General features: G+C 40.4%; 1 protein-coding gene across 3 annotated transcripts in view; it reads left to right on the top strand.

Moving 5' to 3' along the window:
- The window catches only part of cpx (synaptic transmission protein complexin), a 341,835-nt gene that overhangs the window by 251,457 nt on the left and 66,185 nt on the right, over positions 1-24,193 (top strand). Inside the window, exon 1 of one of the 3 annotated variants that reach the window (XM_089590605.1) lies at positions 14,943-14,974. The exons of the other annotated variants lie outside the window; for them this stretch is intronic. Within the exon in view, the coding sequence (XP_089446731.1) occupies positions 14,962-14,974 (13 nt within the window). The 5' untranslated portion in view covers positions 14,943-14,961. Of the gene's footprint in view, positions 1-14,942; positions 14,975-24,193 lie in introns of those variants that run through there. 3 annotated transcript variants of the gene reach the window in all.

A 24,193-nucleotide genomic window follows, 5' to 3' on the forward strand; every position in this document is an offset into this window, starting at 1 on the left:
TAGGTACTAGCGGGAGCCCCGGGAAATATTCGGCTTTTTCCTTTCTTTTTTCGCCTCTACGCTCTTACCTACCTGCCATCCTTCTCTCGCGGAGATTCGACGGGATCTTAAAGGCTGGGCGGGACTTTGTGGTCTTTTTCTTTTTTTTTTTTTATCTTTGCTCGGAGATCTGACCGAATTTTTTCGAGGTTATGTGCACTTTAGCGCGGCAAGGAAGAGTTGAGGCTCGCCGGGTCGACGCGAGATGGCGCGAGATTTTATAGGGGCTTTGTTTAAGAAGATTTCGCTCGTTCGGTGAAAATTTTGCTACTCGGGGGGGTTCGCTGCAGTGAATTTTCGGGTAGGATAAGGTTTTGTATTTACAAATAGGAAGAAATCCACTGGAGATTCGCTTCTTTGTGGGTATTTCTATTTCGTTCCTGTAGGGAAGGATCCGGGAGGTTATGTCGCTTGAATTTTTCAGTTGAAGGAGCGCGCATTGGAATAGATTTTTATTATTGAGGTGCACTATTGAAAAATAAATTTGAATCCTTTCTCTATGAAGCTTTTTTCTAGATTTTTCTACCGTTATTGTTTTTTTTTTTTTTTATGAGAATGTCGAACATATGAAAATTAAATTTTAAACAGGAATCTGATTTTTTATGGAAGATACTCATGACTTTTCTAACGAAATGTTTCTGTTTTTGTTTCAGGTTAGTGTCACTGATTTATCCGTGGGGTTCCATTAGCGTAAGTGTGACCAAATAAATACTTTTATAAGCTTGGCTGACTCTATATTGACCATTACTACTGAAAAATCGGGTGGACCGGTATTTTATAACCTTTGTTCAGGGGTAAAGTTCTGAAACCTTACGTAGATTTTTATAGTTGCTTCCGCAAGTGAAAAAGGATTGTTCATTAAAAAAATTAACAAGTAAACAAATAAATAAATAAATCGTGGTTCTCCAACGAAAATCTCTGCGAACCGCTAAAAACAACAGAGTCTCCTGAAATCTTAGTCCCAGCTGGAAAAACAAATCGATAGTGCTTGTAAAAATATTTTGGCGAAAAACAGATAGAAAGTCGATCCAACCGAGAGTTTTCGTTCTGAATAAAAGTGGATGAAAAACGGAGCTTCCAATGCATCTCGAAAAGAAACCCGAGATTTATCAATCATGCAAGGGAACTAGAGCAATTTATTTTATAATTTATCTGGTAGTATCAGACTATATTTCTCCTTTTTTTCACACTTAAACAAAAAATAACGACGGTTATAAAGATAGATCGTACAATCTAATCGCATAATTAATTTGAAATGTGAAATCACCGCACTTTCACATCAAAACCTACATTGAAAAAAAGAAAATAAAAATTTCAATTCTCAACGCATACGAGATTACTATAAAATCTCTTGCCCTTGTCTCTAATAAATTTTCCTCGGTGAAAAAACAAAAGCCGTACGAAGCGACGAAAGGAACCCACGCGCGAGCCCATAACTTCACCGCGAAATCCTTCTTCGCAGTAAACACGCGTAAAGAAAGAAAGAGAGAGAGAGAGCAACAAGAAAGTGCTCCTGGCACTTAAGTACGTTTGATTGTAAGTCGACGGGCTCTGCACAAAGCAGGTGGGGTGGAGGGGAGGGGCGGGCGATTTAATGCTGATTTACGAGGATAGACACCATGGGTGGGCGCGTGAGTGGACTGCAGCTTCTGGCTCACAATACGCTCGGCCGGCCGGCTTGCGTTACGTGAGTCGCGTGCCGCATGCGGTGCGAGTGACTTATGCGCGAAAAGAGAGAGGGTATAGTCTGATGGACTTGGCTACTTACTTCTTTTCTTTGGGCTTTTCTCCGGCAGAGATGGAAAGGCAGGGGAGGGGGTTACCAACTGATGGTAATATGGATCTTTTTCACTTTCTCTCTTTTCTCGTAGGTACGTGGGCTCGACTGATCCAGCCTAAGCTGGTGTTTTATTGTAGCAGCGACGAATGCGGATGTGAATTTCGTGGTCGCCAAGTGCACGCGCCATATCAGAGTTTGAAAAAACTAACCTCAATTACCAAGGAAGTGGAAAGTATTTTGACAGTCAAAAAAATAAATATGACCCTAGAATAGAGAAACGATGAAATAGGGATATCTTCAAGAGATCGCTTTAAATTAGCTTGGGTTTGTTCCCTCGGAGCCATTAATTGGTTGGGATGAAACTTTTCTTCTCAAACTCCAGAGGCGCGCTCAAGACTCGAACTTTTTTACGAAGAAAAACACAAAACAAAGCTTAAGAGAATTCGATTCGCACTAGATTTTCCGAGAGCCTCGAACATTACACAGACCCAGTGAACGGGAAAGGGAGACTCGGGCAGAGATCGCGAGCTGAAATTTCACAACAGTGCCACTCGCGAAAGGGAAAAGATGGGGAGTCGGAAGAAAGAGAGGGAAGCTGAGAGCCCGGTGGCAATTAGTCGAACAATCAGTCGTTCTTTTAGTCGAAAGTAGCTCCGAGAAATTTAAGAGTCCCATGGGACAAAGCAGGAGAAGCGCGAGTTGAAAAGTGAGCTATTTCCTTAGCTTTCGGGAGGAAATTTTCTGACGACGCTCCAACTTTGATTTACCATGGCTACGGAGTGTTAAAAGAGAAACAGAGGGAGGAGGAGCGAATCATGCAATTATCGACCAGATGGAAGTGGGTTGGTACGGTGCTTACTTTGCATGCTTTGCCACAGAGTTGGGAGCTAACCGTGTCGCGCCGAAAATACCCTGTGCTCGATACTAAGGACAGATAAGCGCATGACTCGTAGCATTTACAGATGCGTTGGCATTTATAATAATAGTATGTATTCTGCGTTTATACTTTGATTTATTAATGTCTGTCCCAATAGATGTTGTTTATTAACAGTACAAATTAGTTTAAATTACTTTTTAAGGTACTCAATATTGTAGATCACAAATGCTCACAAATACATTGTTTGGAAATTAATGAATAATTAAATATATTGTTCCTCGTTGTGTACGCTCTTTAGTATTTACATGGATTTATCATGTTTTAAGGACCCCAACCGTTTTTCCAAACACAACCACTCCATTTGACATGAAAATCTCCATGTGGCTATCTACACCGTGTATCCACATGAAATGTTATCTTAGCAGTTTATTCAAATAACTGATCCCCATTTATCACCCAAGCCCGATTTTTTTTTCTCGATTCACAAACAAATTCACCTTTTTTACGTCATGGTCCCCGTAATCGTGTAACTGTCTTTAATCGTTTTCAGTCCAAATAACAATCCCAGCCCCATTCATTCGAATCGAAACGAAAACTACGCCCCAAACGACCCAAAGCATTACAGTGGAAAGCCAGAGGTGAAAAACAGCGCAAACAATATCGTCCAATCCCTAAAGACGGAGGTGGTGGAAAGGCCCGAGCTTCGCAGTGGGGATTCGAAATAAAATTTACACTCGGCCATTGAAAGCTCATCAAGCCTCGCTGAAACACCGCCGTAGCGACGGCAACGCGGCAGTAGTCGAATCAGCGGCGAAATAAAAGCCCCAATAACTGTCTCCTTCGCTCGCCCTCTCGCGTCCACGATCTCATTTTGCTCGCGAGAAAACTCCATCCTGGCCCGAAAGAAAATCAGAGCGCCCTCCCTCCCCGTTTGTGTGTGTATACACACGCCGTCTTTTTATCCCTTTCACGAGGAAAGAAGAGCTCCTCGCTATACACGAGATTCGTCGGAATCGATTTACGAGATCGCGCGTATGTATACGGCAACAAAGACGACGAATTTTTTTTCCCGGACCCCAGCCAACGGTAGCAAATAAACTCGCAGCGCGAAACTACCTCTGTAAATAATGTTTGCTTTCTCTTTTCACTTACTTATTTGTTTTGCTTTTTCTTTTTTTTCTTTCCTTTACTTTAATATGTATAAAAGTCTTGTCCACGGGAGTCGTAACTTCTACTTTATTGCTACCCTTTTGGAAGGAGGAACAAAGAGGATCTGCAAGGTGCATTTAGCTCATTAACGGTTGACGTTAATATTTCACTTGACGAAGGGTATTGGTCGTTTCTGGTGCTTATGTTGCTGTTTTATTGGTGAAAAGATGTAGGAAACGATGCCTTAAATCACATTCAGTCACCAAACTACGGTTGGATTGTGTACGACCACCATGAATTTTCCGGTTAATAAGTCGATTCGAACGCTACGTTCGATCGGAACCGTTAAAATCTGCATGTGGATTTACATTTATGAAACTTGACTTTGTTAAATCTCTTTTTTTTATTAGCAACCAAACGTGTATTACATTTCCTATTTTATTGAGGTATTGGAGTAAGCATCTGATCAATATATGTAATTTCTTTATTTTCTTGTATTGATCGTTTCTGTTGATTACTGCAATTTTCTGGACAGATTTTTAATTGAAAGGGTGACATGTTCGAAATTCTTCGAGTACCGTTCGATGATAGCAATTAATAATAAACGAATGTTTATGACTAATGTTTTAATTGCAAACTTCCACCTCGTTAATTTTTGGATATTCGGTTGATTGGGCGATTCGAACGCTACGTTCGATCCGTAACGCTAACAACTCCTGTGGATTTGAATTTAAAAATATAATTCGGAACGTGCACGTAACGAAATAAAACCACATCAATGCCAGCGTGTATTAGCATATTATCGAGCTGTGAGTCGCTCGAGCGAGCAGTAGACGGACCATCAAATTCGGGTCGAACTTGAAAGTTATATTGCCGAGCTAACGTAAGGTATTCAGCGGGAGATGGAGAGTTTACATGTCAGCACGCGAGAGATAACGATGGACGTAGTTTATTGAACTTGGCTCCCGTGCGGTCGGGGACTACGGGTATAGTTTGATCGCTGGGTAATCGCTCGCTGTGGTCTTCCGGCAGGGCGTGTGCCGTTATTACTGTTAGATTGATTACAAAAGTTTTGCCGTAGAAAATTAATATTTAATTATACTTTTAGAGAACTCTCATTCAAGTTTTCTTTTTCTTTCCTTGTTTGGTGAGTTTTTGTGATGGATAAAACTAGGGACTCATTTTTTTTGGCTAGTAAGTTATATACGCATATAAAACAATTGTTATTCTCGTTTTCGGCCGTCAAGATGTTCATTACTGTAGAAAAACATGTACTTAACTATTTATTTTCACCTATCTTGAGCTTTTGTCTCGAAATATTAAATAAAAAAGTTAAACGTTTTAAAACGATTATTTAGAAGGGTGGAGTATATTATAGAGAGAAGCGTAGGATTCTCAAAAAAAGTGTTTCTTTTATTTCTTGAAATTTTGTACTGGATGTTGCTTTTTTGCTTTGTTGCAAAACTCCAATTTTTTTGCAAATTCAAGTAAAAAATCGATTCAACTTGCATGTGATCTCACCTTTATTTGACTTTTTAAAGAAATGCATTATGCAAAAAAAAATGTTTTCCATAAAGCTCACGTCAAATGTAAAAGTTCATGAAGCTGTTTTTCCTCCAAATCTGTGTTAGTCATGTCAAAAACTTTTAATAACTGGCAGAAGACTTCTGCATTAAGATACAAAACCTACCACCCCTCTATACAAAGTTTATTCTACATGCACGATACAAAATAATTCGAATTTCATCCTCTGGAGCATCTAACTTTTTTGAGTGGGAAATAGCCATTCGTGACTATTAACGTTATAACATAAAAAAAAAAAGTAGCTCGTCCACTCATGTCACTACTGCACTAACAAAATTTAGTTGCCAGCTTGCAAAGAACGCCAGTAATTTCAGTACCCTCGATTGCGCATAAATAATAAATAAAAAAAAAAAAATAAAGCCTGTCATCAAGAGTTCCTCAATCGATGCATCTTGGCACCAAGAAAGTAAATGAAAAAAAGCATCATACCTGCAAACGCTCTGATGAAGCAGCGTCTAGTCGTCGTCATTTTTGTTAAATATAGGAGAGCCAAGCGCTCCTCCGATAAAAGGGTCGATAGATGGATTGATAGGTATGCAAATAGAGAGAAAGAGAGTGAGAGAGAGTTGGGAGGAAGGAGGGAAAGGTGCTGGGAGCCAAGGCAATTGAATCGCAATTAAGGACGAGGTGCCGATCTCAATAGACGAAGCCATGGTGGGGAAGGGAGTCTGCCGCGTTGCGACACGTCTATACTTGGGCTCCTTCGTCGACGCGCGTGTATATGGAAAGACTCGTCTGGTTGGCTCTCGAGGTATTCCTACGTCGACGAGGGTGCTCCTGGTATGCCAATATAGCCGTGCCTTCTGTCATTCCAATCTTCACCTTCTGCCTCCCCCCCCCGTTCCTATTCGACGCATCTTCGCGCTTGCGATGCCTTGCACCTATTTATTTTCCTCTCTGCAGCTCGATTATACTTTTTTTTTTTCCCCTTCAATTTGCTCGAGCCACCCTTTTGAATATCGATATTTTTACACTGGGTGAGCTTTTTTTTTTTTAGTCGTTAATGGGTTTTTAAAATTTTTTTTGTTTTGCAGCACAACTTTCGGTAAATATAAATCAAGTTCCATTCGTTTCATTGCCAAAAACAATGGGTATATACACTTTGGAAAAGTAAATACTCGAGGCAGGTTGACGAGTGAGATGTGGATGAATACACATTTTCGTCCGTGAATTGGGTGTCACCATGGCTTGTTTTCCCCCTCGCGTGATCAAACACCAAAGTTTCCCCATCGGCGTAAGAGCAGTAATCAATTAACGACCCAAGTGGATACATACATACATAATGTACTCTGTTTGATCAGGTTCGCGGTAACGGCTAATTTTTGCCGATCGCCCACGGGCCTCACTTTCCTCTGGCTCCCAGTTACTTACGGAGATTAATCTGCTCTGCAATTTCCAATTTTACTAGGATACCCCCCTCCGACATCTCGTCCCTACTTATCTCGTTTTTTTTTTCCTCCTTTAATGGGCTTCGAACGTAATTAAAGAGTACGCCTCTATATCTGCTTCGAGCTATTAGAGGCAGATAACAAAATACTGGGCCGTAATCTTTTTTTTTCTCCATCGGTTGTAATTAAAATCAGCGATAAATGAGAAGGAGGAGGAGGAAAAGGGATCATTCAAACGTCAAAGGCAGCAGTTGAGGTTGACCTCCTTTTTTTTTCTTTTTTTTCTGTAAAATGATACAAAAGGTAATGCCGATAAAATTTGTGATCGCAAGAAAGAGCATTGCAAAAAGCCACGGAGAGCAGTTGGGTGCAAAACAAAAACCGCAGCAGCTGAAAAGTTGGAGAGCAAACATTTCGGGTTATCCGTAGTGGAATGAGCAAACGAATCGCAGGACCGGAAAAAAAGTGAGCGATCCCGTGCACGTGTACAGACTCCTGTTCTCGGAAGTCGAGAGGACCACTCGAGGAAATACCAAAAAGGCGCGATCGAATCCCGTGTATGCGTACAACCTTCGAAGCACTTTTAGCTGAATAAGCGCTCCATGGCTGGTATGTATTATACTCGCCGTTGAACTTTTCGATGCATTAAAAAACCCCTTTTTCGCTCAGCACTGGATGTATGTATGGGTATACGGAAGTCCTCTATACCACCGCAGATAAAACCGTCTGCACGCAAATGGAAGCTGGGCCGGGAAAAGCTAATACGTCCGATCGAGGTACGTTTCTCGCAATTTTTACGATTCGCATCTGGTGAGCTGCGCGGAATTCACGCTCGGGGAAGAACGTTAATCCGTTTAACGAGCCAATCGGAAGATTTTCTCATTGACGTTATTGGCGGGGAACTGATGGTTTTCGTAAATGAATTAAAAAACGTGCTGGGAAGAACGAACGAGTCTCGCGTGTGCTCGCGTATACACGAATGAATGTTTTTCAACTTTTTTGATGCTTTTGATGGTTAGCATTTTTTTTCAGTTGGCTTGATTTTTTGATAAATGCATGTATTACCCTGGTAACGTTCCAAAAATGTTTGAAATATTTTCCAGCAAACAAATACACCATTGGAACGACAACTCCAGAAGTGAGGGTCGAGTAGGTTTTTGCAGTAAAACTCGTATATAAGAAATTACAAAGTAACTTTAACAACATGTGGCAGGAAATGCCTTTAACGTTGTCAAAATCAAATTTGCAATCGTTAGGTGTGCAACCATATCCGATATTCAGAGTCCACAGATGTACACCATTCGGTTGCTATTTTATTCGAGGAAAAACATGTTCTTCCAATATCCAAATTTCCAAATTCGTGATAAACCACCTCTCGTCGACCCTCCTCAAACCTGCACCAAACAAAAATTAATACAACCTGCGCATGGAGGATCGTCCAATATATAATGGCACTAGGGAAAGCCCGATACGATTGAAATTCGAATTTCCCTCCTCAAAGGACAAAGTAAGACTCCGTGACGAAGGGAAAAAGGGTGGTAGAGCACAATTTGTAATTTAAGCGCAAAACGACGACTCGGGTTGTACCGAGTTCAGCGAGTCGCGAAATGCACCGTGAGGGCCGCTCGCTCCCAAGCTCGCGTGCGTTAGAGGACACGGTAGCGGTGTTTCGGAAACGGGTGTTGGGTTACTTGTTTACTCGAGCTACGGAGCAAGGTGCGCCCTCGTGCATTATTCAACGACACCCGCTTGTATTTATCAAGTGGATGGTCCCTCTCTTCCTATCCGCTATACAGCCTCTGCGTGTGTGTCTGTATGTGTATAGACACGCACGTGTACAAAAGAGAGAAAAAGCCGGCACGCCTGCTCTTATCTCGAGGAGAGACTTTTTCACTCGCTCGCATCTACCTTCCTCTCCATCTTTTCTTACGCTTCGTTACTGTCTGCGCTCCGTTGCTGCTTTATTTTAAGCTACGCTCGCTCGTCCTGGTAGATTTTTATCATTGCCATTGCTACACCTACGGATTTTTCGTACAATGTTTTTAACACGCGTTTCTTTCTCATCTTGGTGTGGTGGTTGATTGTTGTTGTTGAAAATCGCCGGATGGGCGCTGATTTGGAAGTTAACTTCGAGGTGCTTCCGCAAGAGACAAATGTATGGATGTCCTTTGAAACAATCAAGATAATCATTTGCGTTGAGAATTTTTTCTCATTGACTATTAACTTAAATAACTTTGTTGCTGATCGTGTAATGTAAATTGTCATGTACACGGTAATGTATGTAAAAAAAGTATGTTATAGACTATTTATAATTGACTACTCAACTAATGTAAATTACTATAATCAAATCATACTTCTTATGAGGATGTTTTTGTAGAACCATCCTAACATTCTTGAGTTGCCAACACTCACCCCGACACGACCAATCATTAGTGGAGCCCTCGTTTAGCCCTCGCACTTTAATTTCAGTCTAAACTCTGTAATATAACAACTTAAAGCACAACTCATATAATCTTGCTTGCGTACACCGACAGCACACAACACAAGCAGCACAGTGCAAATTGAAAAACAGCCACTCCACGCAAAAAAAAAAAAAAAAAAAAGGATAACCTCATCATCGATACGAAATCGTTTAGCTCTTGTGTAATTTAATTATCAGTCTATTTTCCATTTTCCCAATATCCCGGCGCTGGTGCTCATCGTGGCAACCCCCCTCTGGTCGACTGCTCGTGCCACGTAATCACAGCCATCGTTCTCCGTGTCTCCGGAGAATAAATATTTAATAAGGCTGTCTGCTATTTTCCTTCGTAAAGAGGAAACAGCTTGGAAAATGAAATGCGCCCGGTCGAGTTGATGAAAGAGGCTTGACAAATTAACTATGGGAGGGGGAGAAGAAAAAGTGTGTACGGGCTTGTTAATATGTGTGGAAATGAGAGGGGAGGGGTCGAAGCTGGTTCTGAGTGGATTGGCTGTGGTGGAGTCGGATGGTTGGGACTTGAAGCTGTGGGGTGTGGATACTGAGAGTTTTAGGGAGGTGGTCGATGGGTGACTTTTACCTCGAATTGATGGACCGACACAAATGAATTTCATCACAATAAATCTAATTTTCATTCTTAGAGTGTGGAAGGTTCGTGTTATCTGGAGACTTTGTGATCATGAGAGTTGGTTAGTGGAAGTCGTTTGTTGATTAAAGGAGATCTTCGTTAGACAGTGGGTCGTTTAACAATTTCCTGGAGTCCAAATCGTCCGGAATGACCGAGTAGTCATGGAAATTTAAAGCTTTTGACTTTATTTAGATATATAGTTAGTTTTAAAGTCCTTAGAATCCTGTAAATAAGTTTCAAAGTTTCACCGAGACATCCAAGTGATGTTTGATCTTCATCGGTTTAGCGAATTCGGAGTTTGATCGGCTTCGAAGTACTTACTGAGTCGACTGGGTAACATACATTCAAACTGCAACTGTGACGAAGAGTCAAGTACTGCACTACTTTAAATACTTTATACGTACTTGGAATTACATGTATCCAAAATCTAATATTTTAAGTAGTACAAGTCAGGATATGATCAGGCGTAAATCAAAGATTACTGTTGCGGAAGAATTGTTGAATATATACTCTCTTTGTACATGATGCTGCTCATAAAATTTCAGTACAGTCTGATCTAAAGAAGTGAAAATAGCATCCAAGTAGAACAAATCAAGACGTGGTCAGACATGGCAAAAATGTAGTCACTTTGTATAACTGAGGCTAGGAAGTACGTCACAAACGACCTTTTGAATCATACAAGAAAAACGATTGTCGATACCGCAAGTGAAACAGATCAGGATTCAGTCAGACGTTAACGCTCGTTCATTAATATCAACAACTGACGTAAATCGAAAATTATTTTTGCAGAACGATTGTTGAATTTAAACTCTCTCTATAAGAGATACTGTACGTAAAATTTTAATACAGTTTGTTTGAAAGAATTGAAAATAACATCCCAGTAGAATGTATCCATACACGGTCGGACAAGAATCAAAAGTTAGCGAAAAAGATTCGAATACTCGTTTTGAATGAGCCTTAGGAACTAAGCTGATATTAAAGTGGAACAAGTCAAGATATGGTCAGACATGAAAAACTGAGTGCAATGATCAAGTAGAACAAACAAAAGTATGGTCAGGCACACATCGAATTTATTAAAACGTGAACAAGCAAGTGTCATGAGGCGATTCTGAAGGAAAAAAAACATCCAAGTAGAACAAATCGAGATGTGGTCAGACATGGCGAAAATGTAGTCATTTTGTATCATTGAGGCTAGGAAGTACGTCAAAAACGACCTTCTCAATCGTTCAAGAAAAACGATTGTCGAAACCGCAAGTGAAACAGATCAGGATTCAGTCAGACGTGAATACTCGTTCATTAATATCAACAACTAAGTATAGCACAGAAATTAAAAATCGTCGAGTCACCGAAGAGCGAGACCAACGTCGCCAGTCTCAAGTGCCTTGGCTCGCAAACATCGTAAATCACCGAAGCAAATACCTACCCCCCCAGCCGTATACTTGTAAGAGCGATATGACGACGAAGCCAGTCCCTCACGTAACACCCGCCCCCCTGGCAAGTTGACTCCGCGACTCCCTGGAGTCCCAATTAAAAGCAGCAAGAAACCGAGAGAAATCGCCTTGACCAGGGAAGTCGATCCCCATCCCATAAATCATCGGCATCTTCCTCGTATTAACAGATCCCAGCTGCTGCCACCACCATACATTATATTCGCTTTAATCTGACCGACCGGTCCGCGTCTTTCATTACAGTCGCGTATATATCTGTACGACGCATCGCGCGCATAGCAGCAGCAACGGGAAATTCCAGAGGCCGTATTCTAATCTCGATCGTGGCAGCAATTTAATTATACCGGCGGCCCCTGCTATATACAACGGGAGAAACGCGAGGGTGAGCGGGACGAGCCCACCGTATTGCATGTATCCATCTCGTCCCCCTTTTCCGCGAGCTGTTGGAGGTTACGTATGGATTGATCGATAGATATAGAGTCGGTCAGCTGAACGAAGAGCATCGTATATTATTATGCGTTGAATCGTTTGTGGGTATATTGGAATCGCGTGGGAATTCCGGCTGACTGGGAGTTCAAAGCTCGCGTGATGCTGGAAGATTCTTGCGTAGGCGCGAGATCGTAGGTTTGATATCAGTAGAGGAGTGGCTTTCGACGGTTGGACGCACTTTGGGATTTTACTTTATTTTTTTGGAATACATATAGAGTACAGCTGTTAGTCTTGTAGAATCTGACTGTTGAGAAAGGTCGTGTATAATAATGATAAAGTGTGCGACGTTAATCGGTCAAAGTGCTTTTTTTCAGAAATGACTGAACAAAAAATACTAATCGGGTGCTGCGCTGATTAAATATTAATTTTCGTCATTGTTGTGTGTAACTATCGATTTTTTGCACCCTTACACCGAAAAGATGTATTTGCTGATATGTATCTTTCTACTGCCAAAAGATAAACTAGTACTGCGTGTTTATGTGTGCCCTTGGAATGCTTGGCGAAAAAAAATGGAGAAATAACAATCTGGGACACGGAAGAGTAATCGCGTGATGGGAAAAAGAAAACAGAAAAAAAAAATAACAATAATAATCTTGCCAGAGAGCACTTCTTGAACGTCCAGGGTGTTATTGGAATAAGTGTACTGAGCCATGGAGCAAATGCTACTGTTAGGGGGAGTGAAAAAAAACTCATCACGACGAGCGAGAGGAAGCCGCAGCAGTGCAAATGAGTAAAGGTGGGAGGTGTGCTGATGTCGCCAATTTCGTTAATGCGTCTGCTGTTATGCGACGCATAACCCTTACACGTGACGTTTCTCTCGCGTGGCGGTAGGATTTGAGAATATCCGGCAGGATTTTAGTAACTCGGTGGATTTTATTTTGCGTGTCACAACTATGAAACAAAATTTTTATTTAAATATTATAATACTGAAAAAAAAAAAATTTCTTTGAATCAAGAATTCGATATAATAGTTTTAAGTAAATATTTTCTTGAACCAAGACATTTTTTTATATTAAGAATATTTTTACATGTAAAATAAATATTTTACTATCGTAACGAAATTTAATCTAATGTCAAGAAATTATTTTCTTGGAACTACATCAGTAAACATTTTTTTGGGTTCTAGATAATTATTTTTAATATGTCTTCGACAATCACAAGGCAACGTTAAAAAATTCAAGTATGACGTGATTTTTTTTAAACTCTAATCTATAACAAAATTTTACAACCAAAGATAAAACAAAGTAGTTCTTATTTTTCAAGTTAGAAACCATAGCAAAACTTGTACCGAACTTGGAAAAAAAGTCACACCAAACCCAACATTTGTTTTACTGTCATGGACATTTGATTATTTCCATCAGAGAATAAATTCCACATCATTTGTCACCAAATTGATTTAGATCCAGATCATACTTCTTACCGATCATATAGAAAAATCTTTACAAAGTACAACCAAAATTTCAACTTGACAGTAGTGTAATAAAATAATCCCAAAACATAACAAACGCTATGAATCCCGACAAAAACGCCTCAACACACCATTTGCCATGATCGATGATGAAAAGCCATTTGCGCATTTTCCCAAAAATTGTGCTCGTTTCTCCCGAATATCGCAAGATACACCCCCACCCCATCCCTCCGGCGCATCGATAAATTATGTAAGACGAGAAACCGGGTCGGTCTCCCCCACGCCAGCGTCTTCGTCATCTCAGACGGGCTGATCTTTCGCTCATTTTTCCTCCCAAACAGGCTTCAAAGGAGAACTTTCGCCCTTCACCGATTTATCGCGATTCAATTCGACCTTTTGCCTCCCGGCTCGCTTCCTCCATTCCCTTGCTACTTTTGAACTCCACAGGGTATCCTCTTACCAGCGAAGGGGCAGATCCTCTCGGTTGTTTCCCTAAAGAGTCGAGGCTGCGAATTTCTCTCAAACTTTCCGGAAGGTCCGAGTTTGCTTGTCGAAGGTACGACTCGAATTCTATGCTGCTGTACACTTCCGCAATTTCCAGCACACACTTACATTTCTAAAATGTCCATACCAATAATTTTTACAAGGTATTGGAAGAAATGGGTACATTTTGGACAAACAACCGAAAAAAAGTTCTAAGGTATAATCGTAAGGGCACGTGAATTTGTAAGACTCATTTCATTGGGATCTTAATTTTTAATTTACAAAAAGTGATTTTGAAGACCAAATACCGATATCGAAAGAACTTTTAACTATTACTGAAAAAGCCGTGACATTTTCCTTGGCAAGCAATAGAAAAACCGTTGTTGTTGTTAAACAGATAAAATTACCAGAGTTTGTTTTACGACGAAAAAAATCTTACCATCGTCTCAAAGTTGTCTATATTTCAGGGTTGATGATAAAATTTTTCAAAAGAATAGGTATATTTGACAGTATTTAAAAATGATTTTTTATCAAAACATCAAAATCCTTGTGAGATCTTTGAAACTATACACATAGAAACCAAACTTTGTTTCGGCAACCAATTGTAGAAATTATCGACGATAATGGAAGAAACAAAAGAAGGAAGAAAAAGGCGCAGTGGCAAAAACAGTTTTGCAAAAGCGTAACTCCACTCCGTCGGCGAAACGCAACACCAAAGGCGAACCCGAGCCCCGCGCTAAAAGCGCGCGTCGTATACACCGTTACGTATACGCATATATCGCACCCAACAGACACATGCACGCGCAGAGCCACCCCCACCCTGCCTTTCGAATCCCAGCTGCAGTAAGTAAGGGAGGTGGGGCGCAAGTGTAGCGTCAGTTGCAAGATTTTTGCAGCAGCCCCACCACCCAATACCCCGTTCTATCCTCCCTCCACCAAGCGACCCCTGCATGAGAGAGCGGGTCTAGCGCGCGCACGCCGGCGCACCTAGAGCACCCGCCCTCTCGGCTGACCACGCATGCGCGACCAACGCGACAACTGCAGCAGTGCTAACGTAGAAAAGGGAAGCTGGTGGCGCAGAGAAAGAGATGGACGATACGGCTTAGGGTGGGAGGAAGGGAGAGAGAGAGAGAGAGCGCGCTCGGCGGCTAGGCTGGTCTGACCGATACGGCGCCAGTACTACTGTCGCCAGCGACACGAGCACAAGACGCCATGGACCTGCTGGGTATGGCTCTTTAACTATCTCTCTCTCTCTCTCTCTTTTTCACTTTCTGTGTCCATATACATTTATATATAATATATATCGCTGGCACGGCATATATACCTATACCACCACCGCTCCCATCTTTCGCTCGCTGCTCGCACGCTCGTCGTTCACTTCTCGTTTATCGTTCAGTAGTCGTCGCTAGCGCGGAGCCGCAGCACCACCACCAACCACCACTACCACCACCACCACCACTGACAGCACTACCGCTGCGACTGTGTATACAGTCCCATCATCGTCATAACAATAGTACATACCCACTCTTGGCGGTATATATAATCATCGCATGCACGACACCTGCGCCTCCTCCATGTATCCCGCGCTGTTCATCCGCTTCGTCCGCTGATTGAGGATCGTTTGGTTGTGGCACGTCTGTTTCCACGAATTTTCGAAATGCTCATTTTGGGACGCGTTCGCGGGTTTCGCGTGTACCGATGGAAACGGAGGATGAGGATTTTGAGGAAACGGAGGAGGAAAGGAAGGACCATGGACGGGGCACGTGTCGACCACGGCTGAGTGGAATGGGGGCCTTCAGATTTACGCGGCGATAATTACATGGTAAATGCCACTAGTCTACAATCACTACTATACATGTATACATATATTCTCTGTGTTTTTAGTTTCCTCTCGATGTTGCGTTGCGCCTTTTTTTTTTTTTTTTTTTTTTTTTTTCCTTCATTGTGTTTTACATGTGTGTATTTGTACGGGAAAATCGGAGCCTTGCAAGCTCTTTTCAAAACAGTGTCACTCTTGTTTATCCGTGCGTTTCCTGTGACAGGCGTCCTTTGACGCTTCGACAACTTTTGTCCCAAAAGAATTGATGAGGAATTCCTACCTTGGACTAAACGCTTGTTCTGCTTGAATTTCCACCCTAGAATCTTTCAACTGCGTTATGTAATTTTTTTTTTTTTTTACTTTCAAGAAAAAAACACGGTGGCCCTTTCTATTCGCCTCGAAACTGGATAACGCGACGCCAAGCTAGTTCAACTGGACGGTGTTGAAATTTTACGCGAAAACGAATTGTCCATCGAGGAAAAAGTCAACACTGCGAACCCGATCCAAAACAGGTACCGCGAAAAAAATCTGAAAATTCCGAGTGACCGACCCGCGGGGGACTTTGCGGTCGTTTGGAAAGGAGTTTAGGTGCGTGCACTCCGGGACCTTTGAATAATTGATTCGAGGAACCGAGCTGTGTCCTCCCTCGCTCGTTTCATAGGTGCATTCATCGAGTACACAGAGAAGCTTTTCAAAACACTTTGCTTTCAAGTTAATCACTTGGGCTGGACCATTTGTCCAACTATCTATGAAACGGCAGCTCACAAATACTTTCCAGCTAAAATAATATATTGATTAAGTTTTCAAAGATCAACAAATTTTATGTTTGTTCGGATACCTTATGAGAATCTTCGATTTGTAGTGCTATCGTTTTCTTGTAGATTTTTTTCAGATACCATAGTTCATTACGAGCAGTAAAAGTGTTGATTCCAAGTCTCTGTACGTAACACGTAGAAGGACCCAGAAGGGCGTGTGTTTCGAAGGACAGATGCGCGAACGGACGACGCAGAGACTTGTATAGCTAGATATTTTTGGGTATGATTTTCAAGCAGTTACATTCCAAACTATGGGTTTTTCGGATCATCTGTAAATGGCTTTGATTAGCCAAGAGTGATGTATCTAATGTATACGTAGGAGCATCCGTTTGACGGTAATTGCATTGGTGTCGACGGTCCGATCTTTGACTATGTGACGAATATCAACATTGCGGGGAGTAGTTATTAGCAAGTGCTCGCTGTTAATTACACGAGTTGGCTAAAGGGGGGGGATGATCAAACACCGGGAATATTAACGTGGTGTAAAGTGGGTTAGCTTTTATGATTATTACTGAAATCACGGAATTGGGGTTTATCGTTGGATGCGTAAGAAACTCGTTTTACGTATACGGTGGATGAGCTCAGATTAACGATCACCAACACAGTAGAGGGCTGGTATCTGATAGAAAGGCTTAATTTACAATGAGCAAGTAGTTTCAAGCTGAAATGGGGTTGTAGCGAGAAAAAAAGGCTTCCTCTGTAAAATATTATAATTTTTAACGAGGCCAGACTTGTATCGTTTTCGAAAGATTTCATCGGGAATTTTCATCAGTTTAAAACACATTATAATCCAATGTTTGAAAATTATGGTATTTATTCTATTTCTAAATGTTATTCACATAATTCATAAAGAATAATCGTATTACAGAATATTTTTCAACTGAAACCAACTTTCGAGGTTGATCCTCCCTGTATCGATGTGTTTATTTTCTGCTGATCCAACGTTTTCAATTCTTCATTAACCACCCATAATCAGTTATATATACATTTTTTTTATGAAACTCCACGCCACGCATCAATTTTGTTATTTACTCAGAGAAATATAGCTTTATGCATCCACTCTCGTTTACTCTATTTTATACCAAGTCACTCGTCAAAGCATCAAACTCCACGCATTTCCGCATCACTGACATTATAATGTACCAGTGCACGCGAAATATCCGAGACACGCGATAACTTTGGTCTTTGATCCACGCGCTGATCTAGGGTGTGAACATTTGGAACGTGATTTGAAAAAATTCAAACCAAATGTTAAATGTTGGAGAATAAAATGCCACTTGTAGAAATTAAAAGGCCAAGATCCCTCGCTTTCTATTTCAAAAAATTATTAATGGTCTTCCTTACTGGGCACTCGTTGCTAGTTTTTCTTCGGGTGATCAGAGTTTTTTAACGGAATTGGTACTGAGTTCCTCGCAAGGGTGTTATCGATGAGTCGGCATTTCTTTTAAAGGGTGACGATGACGTCGACAAGGTCACTGGGATCGTGCCAAAAAATTTGAGTGCCCGGTGTCTGGGCAGCTTTTTCGAAAGTACGGAGCTTGCGTAACGGCTATTTTGTCAACTGCTGCATCACGATGCATTTTCAGCTGTATAATTACATGGCACCTACATCACGTAGTTTTTACAATTTACATCATGCACAATATACTGGTATTTTTTGTCATTTTTTTACAGAATAATTGCATTTAGTACACGAAATTTGTTTCATGTGTGCGTAGCAAACATATTAAATGTGCAGTCTATTTAATTTTAAGCAGAATTTTTCATTATTCAACTATTTTTAAACAATGCTCCAAAAATTGGTTATTTTCCTTAAATTTAGTATATTGCTGTCTGTGTAAAAAATGTACGAATTTAAATCATTAATTATGTTTTGTTAAATTACCAATATCATTTATTCATCAATATTAGGTTTGTGGTCGTGATTTAGTATTCTAAAATTTCGTATCACTTTTCGAGCATTAAAATAATAACGTCAAATGGTTTAACCATTACAAATTGTGTTTAGCAAACAGAAAAATCTCACCTTCGAAACACGATTTGTCGCGAAAGAATTTCACACAAGAATTAAAGATCTTCTAAAATCTTCGTCAACACTTTTTTCACGAAAAATTTTTTAAACCGACCTTCCGATCCACCGACGCGTAAAAAGCTCGGCGCCAGCATCCACTCCTCTGTTTACCCTCTTCATATTTTGCTCGTCACGGAGAGGCACAAAAATTCGTTCGCGCACACGTTCTCGCGAATCCGCAACTTCAAATCGCTCTCGAGCCAAGTGTAAAAGCACCGGAAGATCAGGGCACGATAAAATCCACAAGCTTTTCTCGCTTTGCCGGAGAAACGAAAAATCTTGGGTCTGATTCACGATTTCGTGTGTTTGTGGTTTATTGACACTGCAGTAGGAATACATTTTTTTTTTCTTTGAAAAAGAACCTACCTCCGTTTCTTACGTTTTGTTTAGTTACTTGTATTTTTTTTTTTTTTTTTTAACTTATCAATTTTCGAACCATTTTTCTTTTTTAAATTTTTCTCATTCATAATAAAATAAAATTAAATAAATAAACAAACCCACGAAATTAAAGAAATAATTCATATTCCAAAATCTTTAACCAAATTTGCATACCAGTAATGTAAATATATAATATTCATACCGGAGTGATAGCTGCCAATGTGATATTTGCTAACTAAAAAACATTTCGATGCGCAAATGAAGCTTAACAAACTGAGTTCAATATTCAACTTCAATAAAATCAAATATCATTGATATTTCAGACCCAACAAATAATTAAATGTAATGCATATATTGACAGAAATTAAAATGATTGACACGTGATATTTACTCTCTGGTCAGTTTGCGATATCGGTAATCGATCGTTTTGCTCTCCACGGAAGCTCTCAGTAAGAGTGTGCGCACTTGTGTTGATTAAAATTTATAAATTAGTTTTTATAATTAAAAGCTTTAAAAATATTATTTCTTCCTTACTCCAACTTGCCGTATTTCACGTATTCCTCTACACGTACGTGTAACATTTTACGTGGTTATTTTATGTAATTTATGAAACAAATAATTATTGTCATCTCAAACGAAATTTTATTAGTATTAATCATCATCATAACATGTTAGATTGAAGGACTTTAGATTCAAGCAATCGTTACTTCTTTTATCGATGAATATTTTTAAGTACGTATAATAAAATCTGTCTTGAAAAAAAAAATCTTAATTGTAATCCAGAAACACCTAGTCAATAGATTCATTATAACAAAAATCTACCCACCAGCCATCGAATCACAACAAGAGTTTGAAAAATCACGATTTTCGCAAAATCAGCGCATCAAATAGTAAAAAAAAAAAAAAAAAAGAAGGAAAAAAAGAAAAGAAATTTCCCCAACAAAACCCGCAAACGGCTGAGTAAGCCAAACGCAAAACACTTGCTCGCAAACTCCGCAGTGAAACCCGACAAACTAGCCAAATTTTCGATTTCCAGCGCCCCTCCCGAATACTTGAAAACGAAACGCAGCACTCGCAAAACAAATACAACCCAGCAAGTCCCTCGCAGCCTAACAACGACGCGTTAGAAAAGAAGAGAGAGAGAAAAAAATGACAAACTACCAGGGCCCACGGTACGCTCTTATCTCCCTATCGGAAACGACGACTCGGCGGATATTCGCACGCGCAGCTGATGGCGTTTTATACACCCTCCAGCCCCTTACCCAATCCAAGGGGGGAAAATTCCAGCTCGTACGCGCTTTTACATGCGATATCGATAAGTCATCGTCTCCCCCCTCGCGCCCCAAGAATTTTTCCATACACCCTCGGCGTTTCTCGGTACGATTGCCATCATCTCTGTGCACCTTGTAACCAAGCGAGCTGTGCACTCTCGCATACCAATCCCTTTCTGAATCACTAACGAATACTCGACGGGGGGGTGCGGTGCGGGAGGGTATTAGAGTGAACTTCCGCAAGACTGGCGCGTCCTTTAGGATTAGATTAGAGACGTACCGATGAGGTGCAACTTCGCCTTTCGGACTCGGGCTGTGCGTGTGCACGAGAATTTCGTTAATGGGCCGCTTGTCCCGCTCAAGTTATGGATCGGAGAGAGAGCGAGGGGGTCGGAAGATCGATGTTCCGGCGTTCAGGGCTGTGTGTCCTTTTTGGGTATTATTTGAGGGTGCGTGTATTTTTATTCGCATCGGATGGGGGAGTCGGTGAGATTACGGATTGTGAAAAAAATAAAAAAGATTTTTTTTTTTTTCACTTCGAATTGAAATTTACTTTTCAAGTGGAAAGACAATGTGCTTTCGTTTTGATGCAATCATTTCGTAAGAAGAATCGTAGGGAAAATTTGTTTTTCACAGCAAGGGTAGACACGGACGGTTGGGTCTTAAAATTTTGAGGAGTACCGCTTTTCTCCCTAAAAAAAATATCTTGTTTGGAAGCAAAAGTACTGGTTTGAAGTATTGGTTTTTGCAAAATTCGTACTTGAAAAAAAACATCGTGAATATACAGTCAGACTTATATTATGCATTTTTAAACGCTTTTAAAGAAATTTTTTTTCGTCCACCAAACAACCTTGGCTCAGCGCATCGAAATAAATGTTGAGGGGCCCCAGCAACCACGTCTGTTGCAGCTCTGGTACCTCGCGGTCGAAAAATTCTTTTTCAAAAAGAACTTCGTGGTGCAATAAAGAGCATGGCTTCAATAAAAGCCCGTGACCGCGTACTCGCGTCAAAAAGAACGGAGAACGTGTAACAGGACCAAAAACGCAATAACGCGCACTTGGGCGTGGGATAACTCGTATAACTAAATTTACGCGGCTCTCGTGCGGGTGCTTTGATGCTACCAAGTGTGGCGTGCAAGGACGAGAGCTGCCGTACAAGTGCACTGCACGTACAGGGCTCGAATGTGAGCAAAGTGTAGCAAGTACCACCCGAAAGGACGTTTTTTTGCTATTTTTGACGACACCAACGCTTTCGTTGTATTTTTGAGGGCGTAACAAGAGTAGTTAATTACTGCAAAAGAAATTTCCAATTAATCAATCTACGTGCAGCGAATGGTTGAATATCCACTTACTTCGAATGCCTGATTAATTTTAGCTGCAAAAACCAACGAAACGTTCGTGTACAATATACGTGTGTATGGCACTTTGCTGAAAACGTCTAACAATGTGTCACTTTTAAGAGGTAGTCGTTCGATTTAGTTCTGCAACTAAATCAGCGAATGTCTTCTCTGATTGAAAAAGTTTATATGACACTGAAAAAAAAAGTATCTTAAAATTAAGAATATATATACTAGAATAGTTCCAAGAAAAAATAGGCTCCCACAATGAGACTATGTTTTCTCACTTGAAGCGTTTGTTTTTTTTAATATGTAAGATAATATTATCTATAAAAAAAAAAGAATTATCTTGATACGCGGTACTATTTGAGTAAATACTTTCTTGGTTCTGAGAAATGTTTTCTCTCAGTATTTGTAGATCACTATACAATAATATACATAAGTACAATTCCGAATGTAACGGACAACTCAGTAAATATTTATTTTTCAACTCATTAACTGAAAAACAAGTAAATCAAATGAAAATTCCGTCAACTTCGAACAATAGGACTTACCAAAGACAAGCAGATATTAATCTAAATCTTTTTTGTGCTTTATCCACTAGAAGATTGCCAACACAGAGCTTCAATCCTTTACGTGCACGTGAGAACTAAAATGTAAATCTATTGAAACTGAGATAGAAATTTTTTGTACTCCACGTGCGCGTAGCTGCGCATACCATGTAGTTTTGTGAAAATAGTTGGTTAAACGGTTGATGTGAAGCATCGATTTGGTTGTTCTTGAAACGCTTCTTTACTGAAACCCGGTCCGGGGGAAGCCTATATGTCTGATAATTCATCCTCTATCGTGACTCGCGTGTAAATGTCACTGTAAAAGCGGAGAAAGGGGTTTCGAAGAAAAATTATCCTCTTAAACCGATGAGCATCAACTACAAAAAAAAAGTTTGTAACTTTTGAGACACGATTTTTTGCCACCGTTGCCATTCAAACTGCCATGTACAGAAGGAAGCCCTGCGTCTCAAAAGGAAAAAAAAAAAAAAAAACCCTACAGTGATGATTGCCACTCAGTACTGGTGGAGGAAAAGAAAACTTGTACCGTAAAACAGAAATACGTAGCAAAAAAAAATACATACATATATATATTTATCCTCGAGTGGTAACAACCTGCGCAGCCGAGCAGGTGACCTCGAAAAAAAGCCACGAGCCCGATGGTAATCCCACAGCTAGCAACCGCGCGTCTAGACGAGGGTCAAGCTTACAGTACAAAAAAAAAAAAAAAAAAAAAAAAAAAACTAGGAGAGAGAGTCGCACTTGCAGGGCTTCTCGGTGCAAGCAAAGAACGGACGGAAGGCAAAAACTGCATGAAGAAGCAAAAGAGGAAAAAAGACACCGCGAGCTTGAAATACTTGCATGAAAAAGTGAGTAAAGAAAGAGTGGAGTGTAACGTGTTGTATACACACGCGTTGGAAGTTACGGGCTGTTCCAGTTACGTGGAGCTCGTCTATACACAGTTACTTTTGGTTGACCGATGCCTTTGCATCATGACCTCTTTCGGCTCCCTTCATCATCTGAACCCCCTTCAGCCACTTTGTCGTTGTTCACTTCTCAAGCAGACCCTCTTCTTTCGGTTTTTTTTTTTTTAATTTTTTTTCTTTTTTGTTGATAAAAGGGATGGTACCCGGGAATCTCGAGCCTTGGCCCGCTCTGTCGAGGGTATGTTATATGTATGTACTCGCGACGGTTTTTGAGCTCCTGTGAACGTGTAACCATCAAAGACGGAACCATCATTCTTTGTTGCCTTTTTTTGGTTTTTCCTTTTGATTTTCTGTGAGGTTTTTTCCAAGAAGTCGCAGGGATCCCTTTGAACATTTTTTTGTTTATCTTGATTACGTGTTCTTGGTTTGCCTGCTGTTTGCTTTTTTTTAGAATTTTTTTTTTTTTTTTTATGTTAACGTGTAATTTTTGTTTACTCGTCTAGTAAAGACACTCAGAAGAACCCTTAATTTGAAATTGGTATGAAAAATCAGAGGACAAATTTTTTTGTTGTTTTTTTCCTTTTAAAGATGCAGTTTTTGTTTCTCAAACAATTTCATGCTTTTTCCAAAAAATCGGAGTATCTCAGTATGCTTTTTGGAAAATGCATTTTAATTTGACGCCTCACAGCAGGTAAAAATCAACGATGTTATTTCGTTCACCAAAAAATAGCGTCTCTATTAAATGGTTGTCGCAATGGAAACACCAAGCAAGAAATTCAAGTATACCTAGACACGTACATGGTCGATCGCAGAAAAATAAAATATTTAGCAAAAATGTCGGGACGTGTTTGTCCGTGCATGCGCTATTTAAACAAAAAAGGGGTCAAGGTTCCGCGGGCTCGATCGGTGCACACGCGAGGGAGCCTTTTTTTCCACTCGTGCAAGTATATGGATGTATATGGGCGTGCATGCACGAAAAGAGTTGGCTGACGCGTATACTGATGGCTTTGGTTCGTGCTACGCAGCGATTGGAGGAGCGATTTCGATAATATCTGTGGACTATTGTTAGCCAGGCCCTGTAATTGCTACCTTACTTGCTTGGGTACTTGCTCTTTTTTTATTTTTTATCTAGTTCGCGTGTTTGGGTTATTCCTTCTTTTCTGCAGGCCAAAGATTTGAGAAGATGGTTGTGCCAATTGGTGCAGTTTGTCTTGAAAGCAATGAAGAGCAATTCAATTTTATTTTTAAATATTGGTTCAAATAATGTTGAATGAAGAATA

The sequence above is a fragment of the Copidosoma floridanum genome, unplaced genomic scaffold (assembly GCF_036245765.1).
Source record: "Copidosoma floridanum isolate Cflo_tuat_1 unplaced genomic scaffold, Cflo_Japanese_pri ptg000012l, whole genome shotgun sequence".
Taxonomy (NCBI): domain Eukaryota; kingdom Metazoa; phylum Arthropoda; class Insecta; order Hymenoptera; family Encyrtidae; genus Copidosoma; species Copidosoma floridanum.